At 36.4% G+C, this 22,518-nt stretch overlaps 1 protein-coding gene and 1 long non-coding RNA gene across 5 annotated transcripts in view; one reads left to right on the top strand and one right to left on the bottom strand.

Annotated features, from left to right (window-relative positions):
• Positions 1-22,518, bottom strand: part of MYOM1 (myomesin 1) — an 88,564-nt gene that overhangs the window by 22,113 nt on the left and 43,933 nt on the right. For 2 of the 4 annotated variants that reach the window (XM_087707219.1, XM_087707216.1), the window contains exons 12-22: positions 21,596-21,795; positions 19,904-19,960; positions 17,995-18,122; positions 15,994-16,177; positions 15,256-15,430; positions 13,018-13,139; positions 9,343-9,539; positions 8,604-8,730; positions 8,030-8,214; positions 7,277-7,391; positions 878-1,034 (exon numbers count right to left, since the gene is read on the bottom strand). In XM_087707219.1, the coding sequence (XP_087563345.1) occupies positions 878-1,034; positions 7,277-7,391; positions 8,030-8,214; positions 8,604-8,730; positions 9,343-9,539; positions 13,018-13,139; positions 15,256-15,430; positions 15,994-16,177; positions 17,995-18,122; positions 19,904-19,960; positions 21,596-21,795 (1,647 nt within the window). Of the gene's footprint in view, positions 1-877; positions 1,035-7,276; positions 7,392-8,029; positions 8,215-8,603; positions 8,731-9,342; positions 9,540-11,880; positions 12,199-13,017; positions 13,140-15,255; positions 15,431-15,993; positions 16,178-17,994; positions 18,123-19,903; positions 19,961-21,595; positions 21,796-22,518 lie in introns of all 4 variants that reach the window. The other 2 variants (XM_087707220.1, XM_087707218.1) reach the window with 2 other exon arrangements.
• LOC148049232 (uncharacterized) lies at positions 106-21,778 on the top strand. Its single transcript, XR_015695664.1, has 4 exons — positions 106-247; positions 13,000-13,118; positions 21,072-21,124; positions 21,617-21,778. It is a non-coding gene; the product is annotated as an uncharacterized LOC148049232 (long non-coding RNA).

The raw sequence follows: 22,518 nt of genomic DNA on the forward strand, positions 1-22,518 counted from the left end.
AAAGAAACTCCGGTTACATTTACTATAGTTTACGTTTCCTAACTCAATGCTCTGTTGTTATGTTGGGTTTCAGAACACAAATTCTCCACCAGCATGGCCCATCCTGACAATTTGAAGAGTTAAACCCAATATACTCGGAAAGCACTAGGCTGGTGAATATTGCTGCGTTTAATAGGCATGTGCCGAGGAACTGCTAACACAGGCTTTACAATCTATTTTTCAAATGGACAGAGCAAATAATTGAAAGGTAACCTCATGTAAGTAATGTTTTAAAAAACACACCACCGATTGATAACCAGAGATAGCAAGCATAAGAAGAGGCTATATGGAAGATCTGTAGATGTTTTTTCTCACTGATCCAGCCAAACCTAGTATAAGCCACAAAGAGAAAAACAAATAGCCATAATATGGATGGAATCCATTAGATTTTCATCTGAGAGGAATCTGTAACAGCTGTGGTGGCCTAGAGGTGGAGCTCTTGCCTCACAATCAGGAGGTTGTGAGTTCGATTCTAGGTAGAGGCAGATGTAGGGTCTTCTGCTTGGGGAGGGGGTTGGACTAGATGACCTGCAAGATCCCTTCCAACTCTGTTAATCTGTTACTTCTGTTTCCTTTGAATGAAATACAGATTTAGAGCAATCATTCTACTGAATTATACCTCATATATTGAATCAGAATGTGCAAAGCTGGCAGATTTATTTCTTTTTTTTCTCAGCACCCATCTCAATTCTCCTGAAGGTTGGGGGCTTATAATGCAGGGAAAAGGAGGTGAGAGAAAACTTTCTTGGTACAACAGGTAAAGTTCCCTTACATGAATCAAAATTGCAAATAAAATAACACATAACATACAAGTATAAATATTTATAGTAATTCTTACTTTCCACCTTTGGTGTCAATGGCTAATCGAGAGTCATCATCAATTGGTTCATAATTTTTGGACCAAATAAATTTGGAGTCTGGAGTCCCCTCATCACAGTCAAAATTCAATGAAATTACTCCATCATCATCAACGTCAGCCACAATTTCTTTTGTACCTGAAATGTGAAAAAAAACATAAAGGCAGGGAGGAAGAAAGGGAGGGAGGGAGGGAGGGAAGGAAGGAAGGAAGGAAGGAAGGAAGGAAGGAAGGAAGGAAGGAAGGAAGGAAGGAAGGAAAGATATCAAATGATTAAGTTTCCATCAGACTGTGAATCTGTAGACTATCCATGCATAATTTAATACTGTAAATTATTCACTAATATAATAACAGACAACAACCAATATTATTTAGAAGATCGTAGTATCCTTCAATAAAATAAAAATAAAAGGACAAAATAAAAGGCACAAAAATCAACTTTAATAAAATGGTTTTGCAAAATTGCAAAAGCTAAAAAACCAATTCGCGTGTAATATGGACTGATCACAAAAAGGCATTTGATTCATTACAACATAGTTGGATCATCTAATGTTTGGAAGCAACTGGTGTCAATAAAAACAATACAAACAAGTGTATAGAAAAAATAATGAAGGCAGAATTGGTGGTTGGTATGAAAAATATGGACTTGTTAACATTAGGAGTGGCATGTTTCATGGCAATTCATTATCACCCTTATTATTTGCCATTGCTGTGATCCCACTTTCAGTAATTTTGAAGAAAACAAATCTTGCTATCAAATAGCAAAATATGCTAATAAAATCTCCACATATGCTTTATATAAATGTTCCAAAGCTTTATGGAAAATCAGAAATTGAAATCTAATCATGGATAACTACCAAAACAATTTTAGCACAGATATAATAATGGAATTTGGTCTAAAGAAATATGCTAATATAGGAGTAAAGCAAAATAGTAATGACATTGAAATGGCAAATGGCCAAACCATTGTGAACCACCAGAATGAAGCCTATATGTATTTTGTATATATTAGTATATGCAAGTATATTTGACAGCCAGTTTGCTGGTGGTTAAGGCATCAGGCTAGAAACCAGGAGAGTGTGAGTTCTAGTCCCACCTTAGGCATGAAAGCTGGCTGGGTAACCTTTGGCCACTCATTCTGTCTCAGCCCAACTCACGTCACAAGTTTGTTGTTGTGGGGAAAATAGCAGGAGGAAGGAGTATTGTGTTTGTTCACCACCCTGAGTTGTTAACAACAACAACAACAACAACAACAATGGCAGCATATAAATAAATAAAAATAAAATAAAAAACTGACATTTCAATAACTGACAGTTTACTAATATCAAACATTGAAAAATTAAAAAATGCAATTATTAAGAATACACCCAGTGAATGAGAAAACTAAGGAAAAAAAGGAATGGAGGAAACATCACTAAAGCCATCAATATATGGATCGTATCTGTGATATAATATGATAAACTGCTGGAATTATCAATTGGACACAAGCAGAATTGGACAGTTTAGACCAAAAAAGAAGAAGAAAATCTGTATCTACATCCCCACATTGATATTGATTAATTATTTCTGACTCGCAGAAATGGATCAAGTCTAACAAACTGTTTTAGGGAAGAAAAGCATATATTGGCTGATTATGTAAAAGACAGCCAAGAACAAGCATTGACCAAGTTTAAAAGCACAGTGAGACATGGACATTGAAATAATATAATAAAATCATGAACAAAACGCTGGCAAGGAAAAGTACCACATGACCAATTTCTACAAAAGATCAGGAGAAAGGTCGATAAAGATAAAATCTGATAATGGCTTACAACTGAAACATTTAAAAAGGGAAATAGAAGGCTTGATTTTTGCCACTCAAGAGCAAGCCATTCAAACTAATGTAATCAAGATCAAAATGGAAAGATCATCAAATGATTCAAAGTGCAGATTGTGCAAAGAAGCTGAAAAATCATACACTCAATTCATGCATGAAGATTGCATTAACTGATTATAAACTATGATATAACATAGTCCCCAAAATGATTCACTGGAGTATCTGTCAAAATTATTGTGTGCCAGTAATGAAAAATTAGTGGGAATATATTTGGATTTTGGATTTGGAAGTTTATTTATATGCCGCCCTTTTCCCTGGGGGGACTCAGGGCGGCTCACAATCCAAAAGGAAAGGGGGGAAAACAGACTTTTTACATATAAGACAATACATAATTAAAACACAACATTAATACCATTCGGGCGGGTTACAATCTTAGCCCCAGGCCTGACGGGATAGCCAGATTCTGAGGGCTGTGCGGAAGGTCTGGAGGGTGGTGAGGGTACGAATCTCCACGGGGAGATCGTTCCATAGGGTCGGAGCTACCACCGAGAAGGCTCTCCTCTGCGTGGTATATATATATACTTTATATATATATAAAGTAGTAAATAATAAACATGTTAAAATATTATGGGATTTCCGAATACAAACTGATAAAGTTTTGGCTCACAACCCACCAGAGTTAAACTGATTGAAAGGAGGAAGTTGTAGATAACTGATCTAGCAATACTAGAAGACATAGAATTGGAGATCACAAAGTGTCAAGATCTGAAAATCAAAAGGGAAAGTTTATGGCAGTGGTTCTCAAACTTTTTCAGTCCACCGCTCCCTTGGTGCTATAAACGGATCCTTAGTGTCCCCCACCCAGTGGTGGAATTCAATTTTTTCCCCACTACTTCTGTGGCCGTGGCTTGGTGGGCGTGCCTGGGTGGGTCATGTGACTGGGCTGTTTGCACGAAGGAAGGAAGATAGTAACAGTAAAATTCAAAACTGTAACAATTAATTGCACATTTATTCAAAATCCAATTTAAAAACTTTTTAGCTAATGTTAATTCAACAAAATTGTTGAACATGATCCAGTGATACCAGGTTTTTAAAGTCTGATAGTCATTGATCAAGAACCTTAGTGACTAGTAACTTAGTAAACTCAGTAAAATTTAGTAACTACTTCACTGTTCAGTAAATTCTTAATGTGATGGATGGCTTGATGAAGTGATACCAGTTTCCCAATGTCTGGTTTTAAGTCACTTAGCAGGAGTCTTAAATCACCACGTTCAGTAATCTGGAGTGGATTTCTTTGCTTGGAGAGAAGTTGGATGACCACACTGAAGCCACGTTCCACCAAATATGATGTTGGAAATGCAACAAGGAACTTCTTAACCACTGTCCATAGTGCAGGATAGCAATCAGAAATTTCTTTCTGTAACCAAAACTCTTGGTACGATTTCTTAAACTTTGGCTTCAGCTCAGTGTCATTGTGCAACTTTATGAGTTGTTCCTCCACTACCCCATCTTCCTCAGTATCTGAAAATGGATTTATCACCCAATCTGGAATTTCCATCAAAAGAAGATCCTGATATCGCTCAGACATATCTTTATGCAGCATGTCCAAATCATCATCTTGTATCTAACCTTTCTCTTCTAGCTCAAAGAAGCTCGGAAATTGGTATAGCTCGCGATGGCCTATATTGCACTTGAATGGAGTTAACTTTGAAATAAACGTAGAGATGACAGATTTGGCCTTAATAACAATTGACCTAATTTCCTTGCAACTGCAAATTCACTTCATTGAACTTTGCAAATAGTTCTGACAAATAAGCAATGTCATGCCTGATCTCTTTGAGTTCACCACTGAGCAAGGCATTCTTGTCTTCAAAAAAACTCCACAAGCGTCAAAAAGATTGTAAAAGCATGTCACACAGTTGCCTTTTGATAGCCAATGAACTTCTATATGAAGCAGCAAACGATCAAAATCTTCATCATTGAAAAGGTATTGAAAAAGTGACTTATGACCATTTTTGACAGTTATGACCATTGTAGCATCTCCATGGTCGTAAGATCAAAAATTGGATGCTTGGCAACTGACTCATACTGTATTTATGATGGTTGCAGTGTCCCGAGGTCATATGATCATCTTTTGCAACCTTCTGACAAGGCAAAGTCAATGGAGAAGCCAGATTCACTTAACAACGTTAGTAACAAGTGCAGTGATTCATTTAACAAGTGGCAAGAAAGATAATAAAATAGGGCAAAATTCACTTAACAAAAGAAATTTTGGACTCAATTATAGTTATAATCTGAGGACTACCTGTAGTCGGCAGCAGGAGGAAAAGGCTTTTCAGAGAGCAAAGAGATAGCAGAATTTGGAATGTAGGCAGGAAGAGAGCAAGTTTGTATCTTCCCTAGCAATTTGTGAAATACAGGTGGTCCTTATTTTACAACTATTAGTTTAGTGACAGTATAAAGTTACAATGGCACTGAAAGAATTGAGTTATGACTGTTTTTCACACTTATAACCATTGCACCATTCCCATGCCCATGTGATGAAAATTCAGACTTGGCAACTTACTCATATTTATAATGGTTGCAGTGTCCCGGGGTCATGTTGATCACTTTTGTGACCTTATGACAAGCAAAGCCAATAGGAAAGGAGGAAAAATGCCACTTTATAGCTAGTACAACTAATGATTAAAGATATTTCACTCATTACTGGGAATGAGATCAGGGCAATGACAATTCATTTTGGGGGGAAACACAAGGATGTAGTCAGGACATGATGTTAAAGTGCACTGTAAACTACTTTTATTAGGTATGTCAATACTTGAGAACCACTTGTCTCAATTCCACAAACTATTCTGAACAAAATGTGCCTCCCTCTTTCAGCAGATCAGCCAGCCAGCTAATGCTATAAAAATTATTACTAATTTAAAACACATTTTCTGGAGTATTTCCAGCAGTGGGCAAGATTAAGATTGTTTATTAATCCAGATGATTTTAAAAAGAAACAATACCAATGCTATAGAAAAAAACGTGCATCTATGAAGTAGTTGTAAAATCACGCCCTGTCCCAGCATGAAAGGGTTACAATCCACAACCTCTTTTGTACACTGTTCAATCCTTATTTACATAAGAAAGTCGCTCTTCCCCTTAAGAATCACATTCCAAAATTTCAGCTTCCCCTGCAATTTTTTACGGAGGCAGCAGTTCAGTTTCTACACAGCATGACAGACCAGCCAAGGATCTCTGTGCACTCATGTTGGGTGGGACAGGAATTTCGGCTCTTGTGAAGCTGTTCACCCACACGCCCATTTGTTAAATAAAAGCGGGCCGTGGAGAAGGAAGGTGGCAAAGCCAGGGAGAAACAGGGAAGACAACTCCATTGCTATGTTTAGGGGTTCAGGCCCCCCTGCAGCTGGAGGAGCAGTTTTAACTGCCAGTCTCGCACGACGAAGAACCCAGCCCTTCCACCCATTGACGCGGTGTCGCCAGTTCCTGATGAGGCGAGACTGAGCCGCCACCTCCATAAAAGCCGTGCGGGGAAGGACTCTCGCTTTCAGTCCTATCACATTCCCTTCCATGCCTGCGCGCTAAGCTAGGCGAGTCGGGAGTACAGTACAGCAGAACACCTCCAGCACTCCTCTGCCACATCCCTTGCCTCTTAGCGCCCCCCCTGCCGCCACCACTTGCCTCTTAGCCCCCCAAGTCATCCCACCGCTCCCCAGGGGGTGGTACCGCCCACTTTGGGAACCACTGGTTTATAGCATAAACCAAGGAGGAACCTAGTGGTTTTTAGCACACTAGATGTTATAACAAAAATGTTGGATGGCACTTAGAAAATCTGCACATTGACAAAATTTCTGTCAGTTACAAAAGGTCATGCTTCAAGGAGCAGTTTCCAAAAGAGAGATTCCTTGGTTATGTTTCCATAATATTGACAATGTTATGAAAAGCTGGTAAGTAATCTATGTTTCCTCCCTATCATCTTTGCTTTTGTTTTGCTTGAAAGAACCATACAAAAAGAAACTTATTTATATGGTCTTTCTATAGGAGGTCAATGGCCTTTATATTACTCTACAATTCCTCTGAAGCTTGCTTGCTTATACAGCATATATTCCAGGAATTGACAAATATGAGGCCTTCATCTAGAAGAGGAAAGGAAATAGTAGTTACAATCTACTTATATGAAACATGTTAGTTTTCTTTTAATAACTATAATAAATTAAATTAAATTTGTGCCACTGTATGTTGTCAATCGGGAAATGTGGTGGCTCAGTAGCTAAGACTTGTCGATCAGAAAGGTCGGCAGTTCGGCGGTTCGAATCCCTAGCGCCGCATAATGGAGTGAGCTCCCATTATTTGTCCCAGTTTCTGCTAACCTAGCAGTTTGAAATCATGTAAAAATGCAAGTAGTAAAATAGGAACCACCTTTGGTGGGAAGGTAATAGTGTTCTGTGTGCTAGAGTCAGGAATGGCTAGCACATATGTATGAGGGGAACCTTTATCTTTATGTTGGCAATCACTCTAATATATATTTAAACTCTTATTTTTATCAAGCAAAATCAACAAACCTGGTCGGGTTTCTGCTGTTACAGGATCAGTAAGATCTGATGGTTTCCCAACTCCAGCTTTATTTGCTGCTCGTACACGGAACACATAACTGGTGCCTTCTTTGAGGCCACTTATCTAGAAGACATCAATATAGAGAAATCACCTATGAAAATGTTTCTTACGCATATGAAAATGATACAGAATTAATTAAAGTCACTTGAGTCAATAAGTAAATATAGTAATAAGGTTTACTTAGGATACCAGATAATTTCTACAAACCTAATCAAACTTCATGCTTTTCCTACTTATAGGTATATTCTCCACTGGACTGGAATAGGAATTTACAATTAAACCAGACATCACTGGGAAAAACTGTTCATGAAATAAAGAACTACAAATGCCACAAGCAGTAAATATATATTTATTTTAAAATCAAACATTAATGTAACCAGTAATAAAATATATACATGATTGATCCAAGAAAAGACCATATATACATGATTGATCCAAGAAAAGACCACAGTGGCAATCACTGTAATATTGCCATGAATATGCCATGAATAAGTATAGTTTATATATATATATTAATTTGCCCATTTCTTAAATAATATTTCTGGTTTTAATGTAGTAGATCAAATTTTTTCAAGTCCAAGTGTAATAATTTAACTTTTATGGAAAGGCCAAATAAATTTAAACCCAAAAGTAATACAAAATAAAATATTAGTATAAGTATGTAGAGAAGTATAGATTTTTTAAAATCTACATCAGTATACCTTTAAGAATTTGTTTGTAATAGGTTTTGTATTCACACTCTTCCAACAATCATCTGATGCTTTTGTTGGTTTCACATCAACATAAAAACCAATTACAGGACTTCGGCCAACATAAATTGGTGGTTTCCATAATAAAACTATGGAGTCTTTCCTAACTTCATTACATGACAAATCATGGGGTGGTCCTGAAAGTTAGGAAAAACAACAATACAGAGAAAACTACAATAATTATCAGTGTATAGTTAAAATAGTTATCATCTAGAAAAAATGTAACTAAATTGATTTTAGCTGTGTCTTTGGAAGATTTCTGAAAAAAGGGGTAATAGAAAATAGACACATGAAGCCTATCAGAAAGGGAAGGAAAAAAGAAGTATTAATTTTAATAACAAGCTTTGAGGATTTGGAGTTTATGCAAAAGTGATTAGAACCAGGGGTTACCCCCCCCCCCAACTTCCAGGGTCAAATTTTTCTAATCAATTCAGAAAGAGGTTAGCAAAGAATTTACTAATATCAGCAACAGTCCTTCCCTCCCTCCCTTATTTCCTTCCTATGAAGCTCCACTCCTGGTTCTAACCTGGAACAGCAATGGTCCATTCTTCACATTTAAAGGATTGGGTAGCAGGAGAAGGTACGCCAACCCCAGCTATGTTAGCTGCAGCCACTTGAAACTGGTATATCATGTTCTCCTTCAAATCATTTATCTGCCACATAATTGGAACAATACATCATGTTAATACATTGTCCTTTAATGGAATGAACAAAATATTCCAAGTTTTTATTGTTTTAAAACTAAATATTGCTGACATTAAATACTTTGAATAATTGACATAGAAAAAATAATAATGCTTAAGATCCTATGTTCATTTTTTGATTAATGTTTGTTTGTTTGTATGTATGTATGTATGTATGTATGTATGTATGTATGTAATTATGTTTGTAGATAGTGAATATTATATTACCCATGAAAATTACTGGAAGTCTCAATTTTGCTTTACTTGATTAGTCAATGTGTTTGTCTGTCTGTCTGTCTGTCTGTCTGTCCATCCATCCAGAGTCAAAAATAGCAGTGCATTTGAAAATTACAGATCTTAGAACATGACAATTGTAAGAGCAATGTCTTGAAAAGAAGAATTAGTAGATTACATTAGCATCCTATTTGAAAATCATGAATAACAATCCAGTTATAAGTTTGGATTCTAACATAAATCAACTTGATATTAATAAAAGGAAAAATTTAATCTGTTGCTGGTGGCACTGTGGAATACCCCAAATTAGGTAGCAGTCATAAGCCTAGAAACATCAAACTCTCTTACCCTATATGCCCTTTCACTAATGGCTTTAATGTTCGCTTCCTTCCATTCTCCAGGTACTCCACCAATCACTTCCCGGTAATTCACATAATAGCCAGTGACCTCAGCTCCACCAATAGCTTTTGGCTGTTTCCATCCAAGAACCATTGAATCACGAACACTTTCAAGCACTGTGATGTCATATGGTGGTGATGGAGGTGCTGTTTTATGATGAATAATTTATTATTAGGATAGAAATATTCTGTTATTCAATCAAACTTTTGTACAGCATTATTCATAGCTTAATCCTGGAGTTTCCTTTCTTCAAACAAAAATCATGTAGCTAATTGAAACACTTCTGGATAAGAAATATGGGCTTCTCTAAACTCCATATTCTGAAAGTAAAAATATTAAGACAGGTGTTTAAAAAGTAATATATTATGGAATGAATGTTATAGCACAAAATGACTTTAGCTCTACTTCAAACAATGACATTAAAAAAAAAAAAGACATACCAGTGGTATGCAGGTATATGTGTGTATGTATATATAATGTTTGGGCGTGTGTATACAAATACACTTTTGCTGAATCCAAGCATATTGTTTCACAGATGTTTTGTCTCTTTTCCTCTTTTTCCCACTCTTAATTTTTAGTATTCATAATGCTCTAATATCACATCTGCATTACTGCCTACCTTGTACACAGTAAGCGCCCATCATACGTCACCGCAATCCAACTCACATACAAATGAAAATATTTGGAGCTATCTTTTTGAGGACAAGCAAGGAGAGAAAAAGTAAATCCACCTCCGTTGACATCTAATGTTCCATCTCTTTCCTGCAATGCCTTGATCTTGAAAATGCATGAAAATGCCATAGGCCATCATAACTTGGACATAGTTTACTCAGAAACCTGTTTTTCAGTTGTTACATCTTTTTGCAAAAATACTTTCTTATTTTTTAACTAGAAAAAAGAATTACCCAAAGACTCAGATGATTTCACAGTAAGATCTATGAAAGAGACTTGCTTAGAATAACATTAGGAAAGAGTTAAAAAAAAATACAGTGCCACCTAGCGCAAAGATTTTTCAGCACATGCCAGATTAACACATGGATTGTTTCTTCTTTAGTCATACCTTTCTGTTTGTCTGTGACATTTGCAACACAAGGCAAAATCCATTAGTTTCTATTAACTTTCTAAATACTTTTAATATACATCATTTATTTAGGTTTTAAGTATGGTTTCTAGCTATAGTACTGGAAGCTGTACATAATCTGTAAAAATAAGAACAGGAATGTTTTTTTTAAATAAATACAAATCTAATCAAGAACACTGGTTTTGAGATTGTTTTTCCATAAAAAAGGTAACATTAAATAAATAGTCATCTCATGTAAAGTATATGACTATTTTCAATTGTTTGGTAATTAGAAACTAAACCAGCTAGAGAAAAAAAATACTAAATGTTCATAAATCACTTCCATAGAATTACTTAAGTGAATATACTTTATTTCTACTCACTCGTACACTGACTCATTTGCTAAATAGTTACGCTGTTGGGCAACTTTCCCTTGGTTTTTTATTTATATATTGTTGTGTATTATCCTGTGGCTTGCATTCTCTTTTATAAATAGTGAACTGATAAATAAATTTAGATTAGATGTACTTGTGGTATGTTCCATGTATATAATTATACCAGTATGGTTCTAGTCACCATGGCCATTGATAAAATATTATGGTAGTTAGACGTCTAAATAGCAGCAACCTTCAAACATGTGGTATACAAAATATTTTGTCAATCTCTTTAATAATATATTCCTGATTATGGAAGGTTCATGACCAGTGCTAGATGGTGACTATCTTTAGTATATCCAAGTTTAAACATTTTGGATTTATTGTTTTCTGAATATGAAAGATAGTTATAATTGGAGTTCTTCTTCTCCTTAGATATTCTTTTACAAATGTTTTGGACAATGTCCTGATGATTTGAAATATGCAAATATGCAATGTATTCAATAGTTCATCAAAGAATGTTTACCCTGCTTTTCAGATAATAAGTTAACAGTGCACCATATGTTTCCAACTCAGAAAATGACTGATATTAAATTAATTAATAATTAAGTGTACAATTTTATTTTATTTTCTGTTGTGAAGAATTGGAAGAATTTTTTTAAAAATCTTGGAAATTTGATACTACTACAAAATAAGGCCATACGAACTGAATATTTAAACAGCATCAAATGTTACCACAATATTTTAGATGCAATATATATTGTTATCTCTTAATAATAATAATGTAGTAAACAGTAATCTAACCAAATTAGCAAATAAATGCAACATGCAAGCTTGATGTTAGATGCAACATATAAATGTGCCATAGACTTGGTGACCTCTACACTCTAAGTGTAATGAGCTTTGATGGTAGCTGAGCATTTATTAGATGGAGATGATCAAAATGTCGCATTGGCAAAGATGTCTATTTTCAACTTGGATGATAACAGGACTATAACTATTTGAAATAAATGAGCTTACAAGGTGAAATCACTACATATGACCAAAGCTCACCTATATCATTTTTCTTTTGAATTTTCTCCAGTGTTGAACGATCTCCGGGAACAGATTTACGTGGGTGCTTGGTAGTTGCCTTTTGTGATGAAGGAGTAGGAACTGGGTCACTCCCTTTACTGACTGATGGACTCCTCTGCTTACCAGAGCTACTGGGCATTGTTTGCCTATTGGGTTTAGCATTGCAATTTAACAAAGCATCTGTGTCAAAGATAGGCTGGGAGGACTCATGCATGCCTTCCCAGTTGAGAGTGCGGCCTGTTAGTCCACCAGCTTTATCACTTAGTCCAGGACATACACCATGAAGCAATCCTCCCCCTATAATTGCCAGAAAATAACAAAGACATTTGAAATTAGAGTTCATTCCCAATTCTCCGTTATTGAACAAAATGAAGAAATGGAGACAAAGCAGGACAACGAAGGAACATCAAAGCATTAGCTACAGACAACATGTGATATGGTGGGATTATATGAATTTTAATCTATAACATGTATTCATGCAGTTAATATTTCTATGAATGGTCCACCAAAAGATCTTCCATTATCTTCAAAATTAATTTCTATAATTTTTGAAATGAGGGCATACCATAGTTATACGATCTATTAAAGGAACCTCAGAATTATGAATCATTCAGTTGATGTTTAAAATGGAGTCAAACAATATATGATTATTGGCATTTTAATTATTTTAAATTAATTAATTATAATAAGTAAATTAATTATTTTATTTTGTTAAGCAGCATGCAGGATTTTTTAAAAATCAGATCATGACTATATGAGAAGAGTAGTTAACAAGGAAGTAAATTAGACAAATGAATTAATCAACTTAATCTCCCAAGATATAGCATGTTAGAAATTAGACAAGTACTTCATTATGAGATCAGTTTGCCAGATGATTTCCAAGTAATAAGAGGGTGAACGTACTGTTTATACAGAGTTACAAGGAACACACCCAAAGATGTCGGAGATGGTGAAGATGAGCAATCTACAAGTGCTTATTGCTTGGATGACTATGAAACGATGGAAGTGAAATATTAAACATTACCAATGCATATTTGGTGTGGAATATTGAAGTTAATCTAGATATAATTATAACATTGATTTATGTTTTTCCCATAGGAACAGTGCATCGCTTACCAATAGCTGCCTTGACTTCAATGGCTTCTGAGTCCTGTGAATATCCACTTAATCCAGCTGCATTAACAGCTCTGACACGGAAAATGTAGCGATCTCCAGTGGTAAGTCCATGACAAGTGAATCTTAAGTAAATCAATGTTTACATTAAATTAAACTAATTAAAACACTGTGAAACTATACAGTATTTCCTTCTTTACACAAATGATTTCTTTTATATGAAATACAGCACCCGTTTCTTAAGTAATACAGTAGGATTACAAAGAATGTAAAAATGGCAAGGTTCATTGCAAAATTACTTAATAATTATTTTCTTATCTTCCTTGTCTCCTTCTTCATCAAGAGGACAGGAGATAGTGGTACTGCAATGAAGGATCTTGATTCTGCATGAAGGCTTACATTTATGTAGGGACAATGAACAAATCCTTGATCATGCCTCTTATATAACAGGATATACATATATAGAAACTCTTGAACAGTAACCCTTTAAAAGTTCACAATGTCTATATCTTACCACAAAATTCCAAACTGGTCAATAAGTTGAATAATTTTTAATTGTTTACGTGAACTTAAGCACAATGCTCTTAAAATAATATACTCTGAAAAACTGACTTTCATTAGCAATAGCAACAGCACTTACATACCGCTTTACAGTGCTTTACAGCCCTTTCTAAGCAATTTATGAGTCAGCATATTGCCCCCAATAATCTGGTTCCTCATTTTACTGACCTCGGAAGGATGGAAGGCTGAGTCAACCTTGATCTAGTGACCGATACCAAAAATAATTAAAGCAATACAAATAATAACAGTTGCCAACCATTTCATTTATCACAAAAACTAGATTAACAAAACAGTAAAAACCAAGAAACAGAAATGAAGAGGAAAGGGAAAGAAATAAAAGAGAATAAAAAACTACTTTTCTTACAGTTTTAAAATAATAATAATATAGTTGTTTTTTAATCCATAAATTAGTCTAGGCCAGTGGTCCCCAACCTTTTTATCGCCGCGGACCAGTCAGCCTTTGATAATTTTACCGTGGCCCGCTGAGCGCGCGCAGGGGTGGGGGGGCGTTGTTTTAAATCCACCTTCCCAATTCAACACCTGAATCATATCCCACCTTCCATTTTGTATGTAGATTTTAAGGAATAAATAGCTGAATTAATCAAGGTCAAAGATAAAAAGAGCAAGGGCAAAATTAAATAAGCCAGAGGATAGCAATGTAAAAAGAATACAGTATTAAGGAGAGAAAGGAGAAGAAAAAACCTCGCTTCTGCTGAGGTCAGGGAAATGTTTAATACTGATCTGGCTGGGTAAGAGTCCAAGAGTCCATATCGCCAATAACTACGCGTGGGGGGAAAGGAAATGTGTTTTGTGAGGAAGAGAAAGAGCGTGCTTCACCGATGCCCGTTGGCAAAATTTTGGATCTCCCCTCAAAAGACCCCCCCGCCCTCGGCTGCCCGACGTTCTCTCTCTCTCTCTCTCTACCTCTCCCACCGTTCCTTCTCACAAGCCAAGGCCGGGCGGGGAAGCGCCGTCTCCGTCCCGGGCGCGCCGCCCCTCCCTGGGCAACTCGGAGACGACTGAGCCGAGAAGGACAGCGAGAAAAAGAAGAGAGCGGCCAGCAACGACCGCCGGGGAAGCCGCCAGGGCCTCCAAGGGCTCCGCTTCCAGCGCATAGTCCGCCCCCTCCTCGCCTCGCTTCCAGGCGAGCTGACTGAGGCGAGAAAGGAGAAAGAGGCGGAGGCGTTCACTGAGGGGACGGCTGACTCGGGGAGGGGTGGTGTAGTAGCGGGGGATTCTTCCTACTCACCTCACTTGCTCCTGTGCTTCTGCGCAGCTCCCCCCCTCCGGCGACGGCGCTGCATGAGTGAAGAGTCGGCCGTTGCATGGCCCCCGGCCGCTGCGCGGCCCGGTGCCAGGTACTCCACGGCCCGGCACCGGTCCGCGGACCGGGGGTTGGGGACCACTGGTTTAGATTATTTAAATCATTTGTGCTAAGATATACAAAACTAATAGAATGCAGGGAATAAGAAATTATGATGTCCAATACATCGGTGCCAAGAAAAAAAATTTGGCAACCAAAAGTCACATAATTTTACAGAATTACAACTCAACCAAATATTTCATTCATGCCACTTTTCAGGAGGGATCCAGTTACTGAACATTCATGCGATATTTTTCCTTTTTTGGCCCTTTTCAAATATTATTTCACAAATGATACTTAATTATCCAATTTATTACCTTGCACCTTTCACAGGATTATTGTTGCATGGCACCCAATCACCAGACCCTACTTTACTTGCTTCTATGTAGTATCCCACCAGTTCCTTTGCATCTTCAGATTCTGTCCAAGCGACAACTACTGACGTATCCGTATTTCGGGTGGGTATAATGTTGCTTGGTGGGCAAGGAATATCTACAGGGAAAGATAAACTATTAGAGCGTAGGATTCCTATGTTACTAGTGCACTAGTACTAGTCCGCTACTAGTACTGCAGTACTATTTATTTATTTGTTTGTTTGTTTATTTATTTATTTGAATTTATTTATTTGAATTTAGAATTCCAATGGCATACCATTTAAAGCAAACAACATACAAAATATAGTGTATGGTATAAAATATACATAAATGACATCCATATGGACAGTCTGTATTATTTAAAAGATTACACTTCTAACAGATGGACCATATCTACCCTACCTGAAGGCCAGAGGAACAACCAGTTTTTCAAGTTCTTCTACAACAGCATTAGGGTAGGAGCCATATGAGCTTATTCCATGAGGAAAGACACCATGACAGAGAAAGCATGCTTCCAGATCTTGAAAGATTACAATGTTTAATCAAGGGGACCCAGAGTTCTAGCTTTTATAAGATAGGCAGAAACCCTGAGAACTGAACAGTCCCTCAAATAGCACCGGAATAGTAATATGTAAGTCAATAATCAATATTATATTGGAGTGTCCTTCATTGTATACTTACCAAGTTTGTCACCAACCACAGTGGCTTCAGTGGCCTCAGAGGGCTCACCAATTCCAGCTGAATTACAACAGCGAACACGGAATTGATAGGATTTCCCTTCAGCTAAGTCAAAAAGCGCGAAGCGAGGAGACTTTACTGGGATCTCAGTATTCACTCGTTGCCAATTTTCTGTTCCTGCAACACACTAAAATAAAAATTTCAGGATTGGGAAAGACCAGTGTCTTTAGCCAAAAATCATAGCCTTTTTTCTAATATGAGCAAACAAGCCTCCACCTTTAAATAATGCTTAATTATTTAAAGTTTCATTATTAATCTGGAGCATGACTAATAATAGCCTAATTCTACTATGCATTTTAGATGCACTGTACCTACCCAGGATATCTCTATCTCTATCTCTATCTCTATCTCTATCTCTATCTCTATCTCTATCTCTATCTCTATCTCTATCTCTATCTATCTCTATCTCTATCTCTATCTCTATCTCTATCTCCCTATCTATCTATCTATCTATCTATCTATCTATCTATCTATCTATCTATCTATCTATCTATCTATCTATCTAATAGAATAGAATATATAAGAAAATGATGGGGATGTGAGGCTTCCATCTTTTCATCACTTTTAAATTAGGCAAAGAACAATGTGTTTCTCTCAAGCATTCTGAACAGTTTTAATCTTTTCTTTAAGTAACTCCATCTGTTTTCCAGCATTTCTGTCACAATCTAAAGTAAAATATGAATGTACAGGACTTTAATATTTTCCACAGATCTAATAGGATGAGATCATTGTTTTAAAAGTATTCAACAATGCTCATATCGCAAACAAGGTCTTGGGTACCGCTCAGAATATAGACAATCTATGTTTCTTTCTTGTTTAGTTTGATTAATTGACCAAATGTTCTAGGATGCTGTAATCTGAAGGAAGGACCTTAAAAAAGTTCATTATGCCCAGATCTAGCCATCTACTCATTCCTATGACACTTCAATTTTTAACATTCTTCCTTGATTTGATTAAATCAGGATTTCTCTGAGCATTTTAGGTAGAGGTAAAATGATACCCACAGTATTAAATTAAATAATTAAATTATTTTGAGACTTTATACCGTGACTCAAACTTACTTTTATTCTGCTCTCTTTGAAATTTCTTTTATATTTCAAATTACGCTCTTTGATGAATAAACCACCCTCCAACCCTCAAAATGCCCTTTTTGTTCTTGTACTAGAATTGGTCACATTGGATCACATTATCCTGGTTTGTTCCTTACATCAAGCTTCTGTTTTGCCTGCTATATCAATATTCCTGTGACCTAAGAGGTTATTTCACAATGGGATTGGGAAAGGGGATTGGGAAAGATCTTAGGGGATTGGGAAAGATCTTAGGGGATTGGGAAAGAGCTGCTATTCAGAATGTAAAATCAAGACAAATTACTGATAATCAGAGCAAGAAAGATTATTGAAATCTTAGGAATGACTTTAAAGTTACCAAGAACCACAATTAAAAGCAAGTATAAAATGTATAAAATGTAGTTTTCTTTCTTTCAACAATCTCAATATTCAATCCAATCAGTACTTCAACATTAGAGAACTAGTTAGTTCCCCAAGTATCACTTCATCTTGGCCATCCATCCATCCATCCATCCATCCATCCATCCATCCATCCATCCACCCAATTTCCGTTAAATGAAACTGAAGAAAGAAAAGGGGACAACTTTCTTTCCTTATTCCTTTGTCAGTGCTACTTATTCAATTATTTCATATATATTCATAGCTTTTTTTCTACATTTATTGTAAATACTACATTAAACACACAGAGAAAGACAGACATACCCAGGATAGCTGCAAAGTCTTAAAACAATTTCAAGTTTTTAAAGCACTAATACTGTTGAGACACTCTCTGTGCGTGTTTGATGTTAAATTAAATAATTTGAAATGAAAATGCATCAATTTAGTAGCTTGGAAAAAAAATCAATGAGAAAATAGTGCATGCTCATCTTGGTTTTACCTTTTCAACGAAGTACATGACACCTTCATGGCCTCGTTCATGTGGAGGTTTCCAGCTAAGTACTATATAGTTCTTAGTTGCCTCTGTAACACGGAGGTCTAATGGAGGTCCAGGAACAATACCTTCTGCTTGAAGAAGCCAAAGAAAAGAAGAAGAATCCGCAGAAGTTTATTTTAAAACGTTTGTTCACCTTTTTCTCCAATAAGAGCCCCTCTGCATGCTGCATCTTCATTGATCTAGCATTGGTATTATATTCTTGAGCATCTAAGAACTGGCTCTGCTGTGATGCAGCTCAAATTGCAACAATCCCACTTTGCTATACTGGTATTTCTTGGAGCTTGAGGTAAACAATTGCCCGCTTTCAGGGATTTTGCCTCACACTTGCACTCTGCAGTTTAGCTCAGAGATCTTTAGCAGATTTCACACACAATCAAACTTGATCTTGATCCTAGTACTTGAAACAGTTTTGTAATTCTTGTAAAACACTACTGATTTCTCTGTTTATGTAAGCAACATAAAGCCTCATCCTATTGTCTATCATCTGTAATTACATTTTCTCACCTTATAGGTAAAGATATGTTCTATACTACGATTTACAACTGTAACCACACCTAGGGGGAAAGCTCCTGGCTGCAATTCTGTAGCATCATAATATAGCATTATAGATTTCAATGAGAATTTGAGAAATTAAATCCATGTTTTGATGCTCAAATGAGATTTCCTTCAGAACAACAGTTCAAATTGTGGTTATTATTACGAAATAAATGAACAAAGCATGAAGATACCTGGCTATAACTGAAAACTAGTAATTATTTTTCTATTTTCTACACCAATTCTACAGACAATTTTTCCCTCTAGAAGCTTCTATCAATGTCTGCCTGACTTGCAATATTTACACTCTTCTATTGGTGAGATGGAGAAAAACACAGATTGGCTCATGATGATTTCTGCCTGTTTTCTGCAGTTATGCCAACTTCAAAATGCTTTGAGTGGCTTACGTAACCACTGAACAATAGAAAGTAAATGAGCCTGAAGAACAATTGAATGCCTTTATGTATCCAATCAACTTGAGACTAGAAAATTTCAATTTCAGAAATGTATTTTCTTGAACAAAAGAAAAGTAAATAAGCATTTTCTGTCCAATACAGCAAATCTACTTATGAGGCTGTGAAGAGTATATTTTAAAACTTAAAAATTAATAACTTGGTACGGGCAAAACTTGCTATTCCAGAAACAAAATATTTCTGACAAGTTTGGAACATTGCTTTTATCTTTCAAACAAAGCCAATGTGATCATTCTAGGAATGGTCTGATGACTTTCTGAATGATAATCCTTTGAACCAGAAATGATTTGTGGCAGTCGAGCCGAGGTGGCGCAGTGGTTAGAGTGCAGTACTGCAGGCCACTTCAGCTGACTGTAAGCTGCAGTTCAGTGGTTCAAATCTCACCGGCTTAAGGTTGACTCAGCCTTCCATCCTTCCGAGGTGGGTAAAATGACGACCCAGACTGTGGGGGCAATATGCTGACTCTGTAAACCGCTTAGAGAGGACTGAAAGTCCTATGAAGCTGTATATAAGTCTAACTGCTATTGCTATTGCTATAGTCCAGATAGTAGTCCAGCTCTCAGAACATGTCCACAATATCACAAACCATCTTTGGAACAATCAGATTGACCAACAAAAGAAACAGAATATTTTGAAGAATGATTTAAACATTTTAGACTGTTCTGAGTAAGGTTTTGCACCTCTTTTCTTCTGATTATTTTAAACAGCATAATCATATCTCCTGATTAAATTACAGTCCATGTATAAAGTCTCATGTGAGAAGCCAAGACAAAAGGGTGCGTAAGCTTCAATGCAGATATGATCTAAAAATAAAATATTAATTTCTGTACAAAAAAATGTGTTACCTGAAGGTTCCTCTTCAGTAACAATAATCTGTCCGGTCCAAGGGGCAGAAGGATGACCTAAACATATTGACAGTAATTAGCTGAGTTAAGCATTACCCCTTACTTGCCCAATTATTTAACTTTCCTTATTGTAACCAAATAATCTTAGTATTAATATTTCAATCTGGAAAACAGAAACCATTAAGGTAGTAAAGGCAGATCTCTACTGTCTTCCCTGACTCAGTTTATAACTACTATACATACAATAGTTGCATATAGTAGTTGGACTAGAGACATGAGTTATCTCTTTATATTAGTTACATTATGTTTTCCAAAACTGGACTTTTCCAAATGTATTGGACTACAGTTCCCATTGACTTCACTTATTTGGGCCATCTTCCATCTCATAGAAAGAATTCAGGTGCTTCAGGTCTTAATACAATGTTTTAGTGCAAATTTATTTTATTTTATTCATTTATCTTATTCAATTTCTATAGCCACACATTTTGATCCAAATTTTAAAACCATAATAACAATAACAGATTATACATATAAGCAACAAAAATTATAATTACATAAAAATGAGTACTCACAGACTTTTCTAACCTTGTGGTGTCCACATATCCTGTACTAGAAATACCATAACCACCTCTGGTCATAAGTGCTGGGGATCTACAGATCAATGCATCTGATAAGCATCAAGTTGGGAAATAGGTTGAAGACCCAGATCATTGGGGGCAATATGCTGACTCTGTAAACCACTTAGAGAGGACTATAAAGCACTATGAAGCGGTATGTAAGTCTAAGGGCTATTGCTATTCTCAAAGTGCTCATTCACACATCAGCTTTGCACTGGTTCTGAACAGACTACTGTTTCCTCACAAAAGAGCCTCCATCTTAATGCCAGCATGCTAAGACAGACTGAAGCTGGTCCAAGGTGATCCAGCAGAAAGAAGTGTCATGCCTCAGTAAATAGAACCATAACTGCTTTGTGGACATTTTATATCACAAGACAGGGAGTCTTTGGCGGCTGCCCACCTCTGGACTCCAAATGGCCTGTTGTGGGATCTAGTCCTCCCATCCAACTGTGGGACTGTGTACCTCAGTTTTCACTGCTGGAGAGTACAAATCTTTGACTGGTGACTATTTTCTTGTTATGTTTGTTTCTATTTCATCAGGGGAACATCAGCCTCACAGAAAACCTTTACTTTGGTGAGCTCCTTTCCAAATTGGATGAAAAAGGTAAGAAAAGAGGGACAAAGGACTAAAGGGAGGATAATTCTTAAGGGAAAACTGTATCACAGCATTTCTTTATGGATAGGATTATGGTTCTGGTTCTTGTACTGAGTATTTCAGATAATGATATATAAGCAGTGGTTGCAAAGAAATGTTATAAAAACACAAAGGGGTTTTGTTCAGCAAATCTTATTTTGAATAGTAAAAGTTTTGTTTATTATTGTTTCCTCTAGTGCAGTGGCTCTCAACCTTTCCAATGCCGTGACCCTTTAATACAGTTCCTCATGTTGTGGTGACCCCCCAACCATAAAATTGGTGTCTCGGTTCCTAACACCATCAAAAATATGTGTTTTCCGATGGTCTTAGGCGAACCCCTGTGAACCACTGCTCTAGTGGAAATGTTCTTTGTCTTCATTCATATCTTCTAAAAATGTAGATTTAAAACATCTTGTTGACATACATTAGGAAGTACCTTACTTTTAAGTCTGGCTCTATCAGCAGGATCTAATGCTGCCACAGATTCTGAGATGCGTGATGGAATGCTGATACCAACATTATTCACAGCACGGACACGGAATATATATGAGCGCCCTTCAATTAATCCTGTTACAGGGAAGCGAGCAAACTTCACTGGTGTTTCATTGCATTGGGACCAGTGAGTGGTACCAACTTCACATCTGGAGATGGAAAAAAAGCAAGAAAGGCAAAATGACATGGAAATAATAAATACATCTCAGGTCTTTCCAATATTTGCTTATCTTTGCTTTAAAGCACCTGTCTGCTTCCTCTTCCTCAAAAACTGCCTAAAGGCATAGGAATTCAATAACTATTTTTATGGCCACTGAGTGTAAACCTATTGTCCCTTCATAAAGTAAAATGAAATAAATACATTTCACAGATCTTTGTAAATTGAATACATTGGAAAAGATGCAGTCCTTAAAAATCCTTCGAGGCATTCTACAGGCCTATAAACATCTATGCCATCTAGGATGTTGGATTGTAAAGATCTGAACTAGCAAAGTCTTTCTTATGTTAATATACTAGGACTTATTAACCATAATGAAAATAGTTACAGTATTGTACTCAATTGTCATCCACTTTTAATCAGAGTTATTTAGATGAGCTTAGTCTACTTATTTTACTTGAGCTTCTTTTCAGGCTAATGTAAACATGAAGGACTGTATCAATGTATTGACCTGATCCCTGTATATCACTATAGCATGCTTAATTTTATGTACATAAAAATGTTTTGTTTCAGACATTAAAGTAGGGTTTTTTAAATTTGATGAGACCAAGTGAAAGCATTATCAAAACTAACTCCAGATTTTGTTTCTATTTTGTGTACGCAAACCTACAAAGGGCAGCTGTGACATTACAAAGTTTGAAAATTCCCATGATAA

The sequence above is a fragment of the Thamnophis sirtalis genome, unplaced genomic scaffold (assembly GCF_051295495.1).
Source record: "Thamnophis sirtalis isolate CommonGarterSnake01/CBP01778 unplaced genomic scaffold, rThaSir2_p1.2 scaffold_2, whole genome shotgun sequence".
Classification (NCBI taxonomy): Eukaryota; Metazoa; Chordata; class Lepidosauria; order Squamata; family Natricidae; genus Thamnophis; species Thamnophis sirtalis.